This window comes from Coenobita brevimanus, chromosome 83, assembly GCF_032717465.1.
Source record: "Coenobita brevimanus isolate Jiangsu-jjx chromosome 83, ASM3271746v2, whole genome shotgun sequence".
Taxonomy (NCBI): Eukaryota; Metazoa; Arthropoda; class Malacostraca; order Decapoda; family Coenobitidae; genus Coenobita; species Coenobita brevimanus.
In genome coordinates, this window is record NC_137036.1 from 990,001 (window position 1) to 1,002,500 (window position 12,500).

Below are 12,500 nucleotides of genomic sequence, written 5' to 3' on the forward strand. Positions count from 1 at the left end.
AGGTAAGTGTGGTGGTGTGGTAGTTGTGGTGGTGGTGGTGGTGGTGGTAGTAGTTGTAGTAGTAGTAGTAATGATAGTGGTGGTGGTGGTGGTGGTAGTGGTAGTAGTAGTTGTAGTAGTAGTGGTAGTAGCAGTAGTGGTGGTGGTGGTGGTAGTTGTGGTGGTGGTGGTAGTAGTAGTAGTTGTAGTAGTAGTAATGATAGTGGTGGTGGTGGTGGTGGTGGTAGTGGTAGTAGTAGTTGTAGTAGTAGTGGTAGTAGCAGTAGTGGTGGTAGTGGTTGTATAGTGTTAATAGTAGTTGTAGTAGTAGTAATAGTAGTAGTAGTAATAGTACCAGTAGTAGTAGCAGCTGTAGTAGTAGTAGTAATAGTAGTAGTAGTAGTAATAGTTGTACCGTAGTAATAGTACCAGTAGTAGTAGCTGTAGTAATAGTAGTTATAGTAATAGTAGTAGTAGTAGTAGTAGTAGTAACACAGCATAATGAACGTCGTTACAGCCACACACACACACACCAGGTAACCCAAATTGAAGTCACCTGTGTTATAATCACCTGTTAATTAACCTGGTCAAGGTGTGTACAGGATAACATTCAATTCCTTTTTAACAATACAACTACAACCTTTTCCCATTACCATCCACTCACCTGCTGGAGTACTGGTGATGGACGCCTTCTACAACTACAACTACTACTACTACTACTACTTTGTCTTTCCATCCTTCCATCATCCATTTCTTAACTTCTCTTCATTTTCCTGGCAGTATCTTGTGTGTTGTGGGGACGGCACAGTCTGCTGGTGTGGGATGAGAGTGGCATTGGAAGTGAAAAATGAACAGATGATCTAGGTTAGAGACTGACTAGGAGAGAATATGTGACTGAAGTGGAGGGGTAGACCAAGGACGAGAATGAGGATGGAGAATGAGAGACTGATTAGGAGAGTGTATGTGAGTGAGGTGGAGGGGGAGACCAAGGATGAGGTGGGGGAATGAAGTGGAGAGATGTATGTGAGAGATAAGGGGTGTGAGTTGGAGGGAGGGCAGCGAAATAGCAGGGGACAGGGTGACATGGAGGTGATTTATGTGTGGCCACCCTTTACGGAATTAAGGCGTCTGGCAATAGATAAATAAACAGATAAATAGACAGAGAGACAGATCGATAATTAGATAGACAGACAGATAGATAGCTAGATAACTGTATATCTTTTCAGAGTACTCGTATATACTGACTGGAGTGGAGCCGAGGGAGAATGAGGTGCAGCCCTCCGATGACGTCACCATCACCTGCCGAGCGCCACTTCAAATACACTTCGTAAGTAAGCCAGTCCCTCGTTATTCGCGGATTTCCCTTTCCTATCCCTCGTTATTCGCGGATTTCCCTTTCCCATCCCTCGTTATTCGCGGATTTCCCTTTCCCATCCCTCGTTATTCGCGGATTTCCCTTTCCCATCCCTCGTTATTCGCGGATTTCCCTTTCCCATCCCTCGTTATTCGCGGATTTCCCTTTCCTATCCCTCGTTATTTGCGGATTTCCCTTTTCCTATCCCTCGTTATTCGCGGATTTGCTGTTTCTGACTCGTTATTCACGCATTTCCTGTTCCTGGCTTTCGTTATTCGCGTCTTTGTTCTTCCTGATTCAAGTTATTCGCGGATTTCCTGTTCCTGATTTTCGTTATTCGCGTATTATCTTTTCCTGGCTTTCGTTATTAGCAGTATTCGTATTCCTAAACCCAGTGGAGTGCAGGCTGAAGTTGCCCTGCTCCTGCAGTCCACTATCGTCCTTTTGGGGGATAGGGAGGGAGTTGAGGGATGTGTGTATAGCCAGGCAGTGGATCCGACCAGTTATATCAGTGCCACCACGTGAAGGCCTCCCTTTCCAACAACATTCATTGGACTTTTCCCTCTTCAACATCTTTCATTGGACCTAATGCCAGTACTACTACTACTACTACTACTACTACCACTACTACTACTACTACTACTACTACTACTACCACTACTACTACTACTACTACTACTACCACTACTACTACCACTACTACTACCACTACTACTACCACTACTACTACTACTACTACTACTACTGCTTCTATTAGTACTGCTTCTGCTACCCATAATAGTAATAAAGATAATAGTAATAATAATAATAATAATATAATAATAATAATAATAATAATAATAATAAATAATAATAATAATAACAATAATAATAACAATAATAATAATAATAATAATAATAATAATAATAATAATAATAACAATAATAATAATAATAATAATAATAATAATAATAATAATAATAATAATCCATCCAACTAATTCAAATCTCATTTTCTGTTTCAGCATGAGAGTGAGATGAGCAGGCCATATGTAAGTACAATATATCTATCTGTCTGTCTGTCTGTCTGTCTGTCTATTTTTGTAATTATGGTTAGGTTAGCTATGAAAATTCCTTCATATATATATATAATAAAAATTGGTGATTAGGAATAGAATTTTGCTTCGTCACCATCATCATCATCATCATCACTACCATCATCATCATCATTAGCAACATCATCATCATCATCATTAGCAACATCATCATCATCATCATTAGCAACATCATCATCATCATCATTAGCAACATCATCATCATCATCATTAGCAACATCATCATCATCATCATCATCATCATCATCTTCTTCTTCTTCTCCCCCCCACCTCACTCACATACACTCCTAGTCAGTCTCTCGTTCGTCATCCTCTTCACTCCATCCCTCCATCTCATCCTTGGTCTCCCCCTCCAACTCACTCACACTCTCCTAGTCAGTCTCTCATTCTCTTTCTCTCTCTTCAACTCACAATCTCCTAGTCAGTCTCTTCTCCATCCTCCCCCTTTCTCTTTTTGTCTGTCTGTCTGTTTCTCTCTCTCTCTCTCTCTCTCTCTCTCTCTCTCTCTCTAAGTCGCTCCTCCACCAGAACCTCAAGTGGAATCATCTCTCTCTCTCTCTCTCTCTCTCTCTCTAAGTCGCTCCTCCACCAGAACCTCAAGTGGAATCATCTCTCTCTCTCTCTCTCTCTCTCTCTAAGTCGCTCCTTCACCAGAACCTCAAGTGGAATCATCTCTCTCTCTCTCTCTCTCTCTCTCTCTCTCTCTCTCTCTCTCTCTCTCTCTCTCTCTCTCTCTCTAAGTCGCTCCTTCACCAGAACCTCAAGTGGAATCATCTCTCTCTCTCTCTCTCTCTCTCTCTCTCTCTCTCTCTCTCTCTCTCTCTAAGTCGCTCCTTCACCAGAACCTCAAGTGGAATCATCTCTCTCTCTCTCTCTCTCTCTCTCTCTCTCTCTCTAAGTCGCTCCTTCACCAGAACCTCAAGTGGAATCATCTCTCTCTCTCTCTCTCTCTCTCTCTCTCTCTCTCTCTCTCTCTCTCTCTCTCTCTCTCTCTCTCTAAGTCGCTCCTTCACCAGAACCTCAAGTGGAATCATCTCTCTCTCTCTCTCTCTCTCTCTCTCTCTCTCTCTCTCTCTCTCTCTCTCTCTCTCTCTAAGTCGCTCCTCCACCAGAACCTCAAGTGGAATCATCTCTCTCTCTCTCTCTCTCTCTCTCTCTCTCTCTCTCTCTCTCTCTCTCTCTCTAAGTCGCTCCACCACCAGAACCTCAAGTGGAATCATCTCTCTCTCTCTCTCTCTCTCTCTCTCTCTCTCTCTCTCTCTCTCTCTCTCTCTAAGTCGCTCCTTCACCAGAACCTCAAGTGGAATCATCTCTCTCTCTCTCTCTCTCTCTCTAAGTCGCTCCTCCACCAGAACCTCAAGTGGAATCGCGTGGTCGAGGGTCAACTGGGTCCCATCTTGACTGAGGGGGAGGCTGCGTTCCACCCAAGGGCGAGGTTGGAGGTGGAGGTCAAGGAAGAGACGACCCGCTACGACCTCACCTTTAGCCCCTTCAGAACGAGCGATTTCGGCCACTATCGCTGCAGCCTCGTCAGCGGAGATGGACGCACCCTTAGACAGCGAGATGTATTCCTTCTACGCGGCCAACCACCCAATTATGGTTTGTTGTGGTTGCTTGTGTGGTTGTGGTGGTGGTGGTGGTAGTGGTAGTAGTAGTAGTAGTATAGGAGGAGGAGGAGGAGGAGGAAGAGGAGGAGGAGGAGGAAGAGGAGGAGGAGGAGGAGGAGGAAGGGCATGGATTTAGTAGTCGTAGTAGTAGTAGTAGTGTTAGTATTTGAGTAAGATGATGATGATGATGATGATGTTAGTGATGCTGATGGTGATGATGCTAGTGATGATGATGATGATGATGATGCTAGTGATGATGATGGTGATGATGATGATGCTAGTGATGATGATGATGATGATGATGATGCTAGTGATGATGATGATGATGATGCTAGTGATGATGATGGTGATGATGATGTTAGTGATGCTGATGGTGATGATGCTAGTGATGATGATGATGATGATGATGATGCTAGTGATGCTGATGGTGATGATGATGATGATGATGATGACAGTGATGCTGATGTTGATGATGATGACAATGATGATGGTGATGATAGTGATGATGGTGTTGATAATAATGATAAAGATGCTGTTGTTGTTGTTGTTGTTTGTAGATTATCTCCGCGTATATAGGAGACCGAGCCTTCATTATGTCCCTGTCAGTGTGCGTGCTTGGACAGGAGGCAGTAAGAAGAGGGAAAGTAAGGAGAAAGATATGAACTGGAGCAATAAACGGGTGAGCGTTATTTAATGTCTATCTATCTATCTATTGCCAGACGCCGTAGTCCCATAAGGGGTGGCCGTTTGTCTTTGAGTTAGTTGTTTTACGGGGAGGGGCACTAACCCTCCACCAACCCACTTGTTGACATATAAGGAACACGTATAGTTTGGTTATATGGTTACCACCCAGCATTGTAACTGGTTTACTGGCTTACAGGAAACCATTTGTCTTGTCACTCAATGTAAAGCCACCCGTGAAGGAAAGAAAAGCAATAAGAAGTGACAGGAAGGATGGGAGAAATAGGAAGAGAGGAGGACAGGCACAGAAAAAGAATGATAAAGGCTAAGGAGGAAGCAGGCAACACTACATCAAGTGAGTGGATGATGGTCACCACCACCTACCACATGTTATTTAATGTAATAGGGGAAAAGGAGAGTTTGCACTGCAGTGATTGTAATATTGGTAGTGTTCGTCGATTATGTTGGGAGGGGGGCGGTGTCCTAGCCGTAACCTTCGCATCAGTGAATGAGTGTAGTTGTGTACTTGTCTGGGATATGCCAGGGATGCGTAGTTGGTGGCGGTTGGGATATGCTAGGGGTGTGTAGTTGGTGGCGGTTGGGATATGCCAGGGATGCGTAGTTGGTGGCGGTTGGGATATGCTAGGGGTGCGTAGTTGGTGGCGGTTGGGATATGCTAGGGGTGCGTAGTTGGTGGCGGTTGGGATATGCTAGGGGTGCGTAGTTGGTGGCGGTTGGGATATGCTAGGGGTGCGTAGTTGGTGGCGGTTGGGATATGCTAGGGGTGCGTAGTTCTTGGCGGTTGGGATATGCTAAGGGTGCGTAGTTGGTGGCGGTTGGGATATGCTAGGGGTGCGTAGTTGGTGGCGGTTGGGATATGCTAGGGGTGCGTAGTTGGTGGCGGTTGGGATATGCTAGGGGTGCGTAGTTGGTGGCGGTTGGGATATGCTAGGGGTGCGTAGTTCGTGGCGGTTGCATACCAGGTGGCTGTTGGGGAGCCTTCATTTACACAGGTTTCGTGGTCAGCTTGGTTGAGGGCTGATGCTTTGTTTAATATTTTCTTTTTGATTTGTGAGTGGCTAAGTGTGACTTCGATATCGATGTGGGGGCAGTTTGTGGCTTGTTTGGCGGCGTTGTCTGCTTTTTCATTTCCGCTTATGCCTACGTGGCTGGGGATCCAGTGTATGATTATAGTTTTTCTTGCTGATATTTGGTATGCCGTGTTGACAATGGTGCTGCAGATGTTGATATTGTCGTAGCGGTCTGGTTGGCGTAGTACTTGTATTGCAGAGAGGGAGTCAGTGTGTATAATGATGGCTGGCGATACAGTGGTGTTTTTGGCGTCTATCAGGGCTTCACACATAGCTACGAGTTCAATGAGGAGGGTTGCTGCTCCGTCTGTGATTCGCCAGGCTGCTGTCTTGTTCCCGCAGATGAGGCGGCTCCTACTTTGGGTGGATTAAGAGATCCGTCGGTGTAGTATGTGATGAAGATGGGGGGAGTGAGGTGAGCGATGAGTGCTAGGCTGAGTTGGTGTATTTCTTCCGTGGGGGTGTTGGCTTTGGCGGAGGAGTGTGGCGTTATTAGTTTGAAAGGGGGTGAAGCCCAGGGGGGGGTGGCTGCCGGTATTCTGGGTCGGGAGCAACTGGTTCTTGTTGTATGACGGTGTCGAGGTTGAAAAGTCGGATGGCTTTCACAGTGCAATGGGTCCAATTTTGTTTCAGCAGATCAGGGTGAAGGTTGATGCTGGCTCGGACTCGTGTTAGGGGTGGGAGAGGTGTCGCACTGTGGGTTATTTTCGCTATGATTCCTGCAGCTCTAGCTTTTATTCGGTGTTGAATGGCTTCGATCTTGCACTCCATGCGGAGATTGCAGAGGCGTGTCCATCTGGGTGAGTTGGTCATGATAAGGAGTGCCTCGTTTTAGATGGTTTCGAGTTTTTGGATTAGGGTGGGGTTTGCGCCGACGGGTATAGGGGCACAATAGTCGATGACGGAGCGAATAGCTTGGAGGACATTATATGAGGCCTCTGTGCCCCAGCCTGTAAGGGATCTGAGGGCGGTGAGTCTAAGGTTTGTTCTCTGTTTTAGGAAGCTGATTTCGGTTCTGAAGGATAGATTGGAGTCGATCCACACTCCGAGATAAAGGTGAGAGTTTACATATTCGATCGGGTTGTAGCCGAGGTGTAGAGGACGTGAGGAGGGGGGTTGCATGCCCAGTGCTAGTGCTTTGGTTTTTGGGTGTTTATAGATAGGCCGAGATCTATACATCCTTGGTAGAGTTGAGAAAGGGTTCATTGAGCTTTGTAATAGAGGGGGCCTCGGTTCACTATTAGAGCTAGATCGTCGGCATAGCAGAGGACGCGTATGTCTGGGCCGATGTTTGCTTGTAGGAGACTGTCCATGAGGGTGTTGTAGAGAGTTGGGCTGATTATACTGCCCTGTGGTGTGCCGTTGATGTGTCTGTGGAAAGTGGAAGAGTGTCCTTGGAAGCGTACGAGAGCTTCTCGATCTCAGAAGAAGTCCTCGAGCTAGCCGAGGAAGTGACCCCCAATTCTCTTGCTTGCAAAGGTAGAGAGGATCGCCTTGGGACAGGCACGCTCGAAGGCTTTTTTGAGATCGAGAAAGATGACTAGGCTCTTCCCATTGCGTACTTCTGCCATGAATGTGGTGAGGCATTCTGCTGTCCCCCTTCCTCTGGTGTATGCAAACAGATATTGGTGTGGCGTGGGTGTGCTCCATTGCAGACGTTGGTGGACCATCCTTTCCATGGTTTTTCCGAGGCAGATGAGGAAGGATATAGGTCTGTAGTTACCAGGATCTTTGGGTTTAGGGATTGGTTGAATGGCAGCCTTTTCCCATGCAGAGGGAAGTTTGGCTAAAGTCCAGGAGTGATTTACGAGGTTGAGAATGGCAGTGGTGGCATTCGGTCCAGCGTGAGATAGCATGGAGTAGGTGATTTGGTCAATACCGGGGGCTGTGTCGCTGCTGGTTTTGAGTGAATGATGGAATTCTTGGATAGTAAAGGTTTGGTCTGTTTGGGCAAGGGTGTTTTTAGCTAGGTGTATTCTTGCAGTGCACTCGGCGTGTAGGGTGTTGAGGCGGTTTTGTATGTGTCGTGGGGTGCAGAACGGAGAGGTTTGATGGGTGAAAAGTGACGCTATTCTTTCGGCCTCTTCCTGAGGGTTGGGGTATTTTGGGGGACGGGGTTGTGGGGGTTTAAGATGGCTCTGAGTGTTTTCCAAATGTGGCCTAGGTTGATGTTGGCACTTAAGGATCTGCACCACTCCAGCCATTTGTTATCTCTGATGGTTTTTTTTTCTTTAATTGTATGCTGGACGACTGCCTTGAGATATTGTCTGTTTTGGGGGGTGGGGTGAACTTTGTATATTTTTCTGGCACTGTTAGAGCGATGGTTTAACTCTTTGACTCTGTCATTATAATACCAGTAGTCCTTGAAATGTCGCTGTTTGTGAGAGGTTGTAGGAATTGCAGTTTCGGCAGCAGTGGTGAAGAAGGTTTGGTGTTCGTGTTCGTCCAGGTTGTCTGAAGGTTCGAGTTGGGTTATGATTTCTTCCAGTGAGGCTGTGAAGAGTCTCCAATTGGCTTTTTTTGTGCCCCACCTAGGCGGGGATCTGGGGGACCAGGGTAGTGGGGGGACGATGTGCAGACGATGGTGAAGTGATCTGATGTCAGGGTTGGGTGGGGGTCCCATTCAGTGTGTGTTGTGATTCCTGTGGTTAAAAGCACGAGGTCGAGTCTGCCACCTTGAAATTGTATGGGAGCGCCTTGTAAATGTGTGGGAGCGCCTTGTAAGTGTGTGGGAGCGCCTTGTAAGTGTGTGGGAGTGTTGGGGTCATTTAGGAGTTGTATGCCAGGAGTGAGGGTTAGGAGTTCTGATATGTGTCGTCCTGCGGGGTTGGTGGGGGATGTGGATCCTAGGCAGGGGTGATGGGCGTTCAAGTCGCCTTCGATTAGCGTCAGTTCATTGGCTGCGAGGGTGAAGAGTTCTGCTAGGTCGAGGCGGCGCTGGGTTTGCGATAAATGTTGAAGGTTTTTAGGGGAGTGTTGGCTAAGGTGATGGATACACCCTGAATCTCGACCTCTTCGCCGCAGTGTGGTGGTTGTGGGATTTTATTTGCCTGAATGTGGTTACGTATAAGAATGGCACAGCCTCTGGGGCCGCCCCGGGAGTGCGAAAAGAGAAAGGAGTTAAAGCTCTTTAGCCTGAGGGAATGTTGTCCGGTGATGAGGGTTTCTTGTAAGAGGAAGATGTCTGTTTTGTCTCTGTGCGCAGCCTCGTGAAGAAGGATGAGTTTGTTTTGGCGCCAAGGATGTTCCATTGTATGATCTTTAGGTTGTGTGTTGGGGGTGGTGGGTTTGCTGTTTGGTTAGGACGGTGTTGTGGCCCGGTAATAATTAGGGGAGGCGTTTGGTCCGTATGATCATTGTTTAGTCTTCTCTGGCTGTTGTGGAGTGTTCGTTGATCGGGAAATGGGAGCGAGGGCGTTCTCGTTTGTCTAGGCCCGGTGAAATGCTCCGTGGTTTGAGGTGTTGGATTTGTGGAGGCGGGAGGGTTAGGCTGAGGTGATGAGGATTGGGTTTGTCTGGTTGTTTGTGAGAGGAGGCACTCGTTGCTAGGGTGTGTTCTGGGTCGGGTACGGGGGTCGTTGTGGATTGTATTGGGTTTTGTCGATTTGGCTGAGAATCACTGAACTGGGCGAGACTGTTGGAGAAGTGTGTGCCCTCTATCCAGGTGTCTGTCATGGTGTTGAGTGCTGAAGTGAAGAGTTGGAGGTTGAGGGGGCAGTGGAGCTGAGCCCCAGCACATTTTATGATGGCTGTTCCAAGCTAATGGCAGAAAGATCATAGGGTTTCTTCGGTTTGTGCGACATGTTCTGGGTTCGTGACGAGGGTGTGCAGAAGGGATGGTGCTGTTGTTTCTGAGGCGGAGGGGGAGCTGTTTGAGTTGCTGCTTTGTGTGTTACGGGGGTAAGAGACGGAGGGTGGTTTGTCCGTGGGGGTGAGCTTTGTAGAGGGGATGGAGGAGTTGTTGTCCAGCTCATCTGGGGGGTTTGTGAGGGGGTCTGGGGTTTGGGAAGTGGAGGGAAGTGGGTGTCAGTGTGGATGGTCGGTAATGTGATGTGGGGCATTGGGAACTGCTGTCCCCAGACGAACGTGCTTGAGGGAGCAGGGGTCGTTTGTTTTTTGTTTAGAATCCAGTTGGCTTGGCATTCGATCCCCCAGCAGACTCTTTCTAAGTGGGCAGGGCAGGCTTGGTTCCAGGCGTGGTGATTTTGTTGGCAGTTTGGGCATTTGGAGGTTACCGTCTGTTTGGCCTTTAGTTTGTCCAGACAGTTTGGGTCTCGTGGTTTAAACTGCTTATGGCGCACGTTGTGGGACGCGTGCAGTTGGTTTGGTGGTGCCCGTAGCGCTGGCAGCTGAAGCACCTTAGTGGTTCTGGGGTGAAAGGCCAGAGGGGGTATTTCCCCCAGTTCCCTAGTTCGAGGTATGTCGGGATGGGGCCTCTCAGGGAGATGCTTACTTGCCTTGTGGGCTCGCCAGAGGCTTTGGCAATACAGCGGGTGGCTTCCTCCACTTGTGGATGTCGAGTGATGGGGTGTAGGGGGTATTTGAGGGGGTAACCCGTTAGGATCAGTTTTCGGGTGTTGAGTTGAGGGTCGATCTTCTGTAGTAGAATGGGTTGGTTTCCTGCTGTGTCGATCGTTGCTAGGAGGTAGAGGGAATCTTCATCGAGTGGAACCATGACCGTGCAGTTTTTCTTGCCAGGTATGATTGTGATTTTTAGTTCGGGGTGTTCCTCTTCCAGGGCCAACAATGTCGTAGCTGGTTGGGAAGGGGACCTGTCGTGGAATCCAGAAGCCTGGGAATTTGGATGGGGGTGAGGTTAAGGGTTTCACTGAGACAATGGGCTGTCTTCTGTTGTAGGTGCTGGGTTGCGGTGATGGATGGCTTCTGGCCGAGGAAGTGGCGTTTCCCGAGGGTTGTGGTGTATGAGAGGAGGGGAGGGGGGTCGCTGTACTATGATTGGGGTTCTCAGTGAAACAACGGCTGTCTTCTTTTCCGTTCCTTCTTTTCTTGGAGGCCGGCTGGAAGACGTCGTCTTTGATGGTTGTGATGGAAGGGGTGGAGGTGGATACAGTGCTGGCGGTTTCGTCTGGCATGAGGGCAGTAGTTGTTCGTGAAGAGAAAGAGTTTGAGGAGGCGGTTGTGCTGGTTGTGCGTGTTTCCTCTGTTGTGCTTGTGTTCATTGGCTCCTCCTGATTGTAGGTGGTTTGGTTGGGAGGAGTCGCTTGCGAAATGTCCATGGGGACATGAAAGTCATTGTCGTTGGGTTCATAGCTTGATGTTGATGGCTGTGGCGGGGGGTTCTCCTAAGTTCCGTTGTTGGGGAGTTGCTTCTTCGTTGCAGCAAGCTGAGGTGTGGGTGGCTGAGGCTTTCTTGCTCTGTTGTCTGCACGTTTCTGTCCCGCTGCTTGGTTTTTTGCAGATGAGCTTTGTGGATTGCCTCTGTGGATGGTCTTTGATCCCGATCTCGAGTCCATTGTGTGAGATAGTAAAGTTGGGTGCCAGGGCTTCCTATGCCAGAGATCTTGGGCGCCGGGTTTTTACCTCCCCCGCCCTCTAGAGGACGTCGTGAGGAGGGACCCTGGCTCCTACTCCGGACTGCCCCTTAACGGGGAACCTAACCCTAACAGCAGAGTGCCTTCCTGTTACCCCCTGGCTCCCCAGTCACCCTACTGTAGTGACCCCCGTCGTGTCAGCCCTAAACGGCCTTCCCTCGGGGTTCAGTTCGTCAGTAGCGGGGTAACAGGAAATCCTACGGCAAAGTGGGCAAGGAGAGCAGGGGGTAAGAGGGGATAGCATGTACTGAGTGTGTGTATGTGTGTGTGTATGCCTGATGTTGGGAGAGGATTGGGAGGAGTGAGGCATGAGGAGAAGTGTGCGAGGATCAAAGCTCTACCTGACTGCAGTATACAGCCGCCAAGAGAGGCAGTGTATATCTGCAGTCGAGGTGAAGGAAATCTTGGTAGAGACGATGGTGATAATGCAGGATCGGGAGGTGGTGTGGTCAGAGTAAGTGAAACCAGGGTAGCAATGTCCGTAGAGTTTGGTGCAAGACGGGTGTGGTCAGAGTAAGTGAAACCGGGGTAGCAATGTCCGTAGAGTTTTATGCAATTCGGTGCTGCTGGGAGAGACGTCTTTACACAGCAGCTGCTCGACCGGATCTAGGATAAAGAAGCAATTATTATCACGCCTAAATCGGTGTTTACAAGTTCCCGTTTTCTTTCAGAGGTGTGCCGCGTCCCGGAGCGATGGAGGGGGGACTGGTGGAGTGCGAGGGGCGACACAAGACTCACCGAACGCAACTTACTAGGCGACCACTGTGAATATTCCCTCGATGACAAGTTCAGGATTCGAGAGTGAGTTCTTGAGCCTGTCCTTGTCCTTGTTCTTGCCGTGTTCGTGCGAGGTACGGACTGAGAGAGGCGGATTATCGTGCGTTGGGAGATTTTGCGTCCGTTGGCGAGTTTAAAATTTGAATCACTCACAGTCACAAAAATCATTCTCAGACTAAGCACATGAGGTTAAGACAACGGGAATTTGGGGTGAGGGGGGTGAGGGCTGTTTGGGGGGGGGCAAGATAGGGGTGAGGGAGGGTTTAAAAAGAAAGAAGTCAAATTCAAACTGGCTCCTAACGGTACTCAACAGCTGTAACCGCCGCTGTACCTCTTCCTTCGTTACTTATTTCAAATTCTGTACC

The 12,500-nt window shown here is 48.4% G+C and overlaps 1 protein-coding gene across 1 annotated transcript in view; it reads left to right on the plus strand.

Moving 5' to 3' along the window:
• The window catches only part of LOC145409811 (uncharacterized), a 103,882-nt gene that overhangs the window by 69,689 nt on the left and 21,693 nt on the right, over positions 1-12,500 (plus strand). The window contains exons 36-40 of the mRNA XM_080280118.1: positions 6,532-6,606; positions 6,806-6,818; positions 7,108-7,285; positions 11,364-11,585; positions 12,030-12,159. Of these exons, the coding sequence (XP_080136244.1) occupies positions 6,532-6,606; positions 6,806-6,818; positions 7,108-7,285; positions 11,364-11,585; positions 12,030-12,159 (618 nt within the window). The remainder of the gene's footprint in view (positions 1-6,531; positions 6,607-6,805; positions 6,819-7,107; positions 7,286-11,363; positions 11,586-12,029; positions 12,160-12,500) is intronic.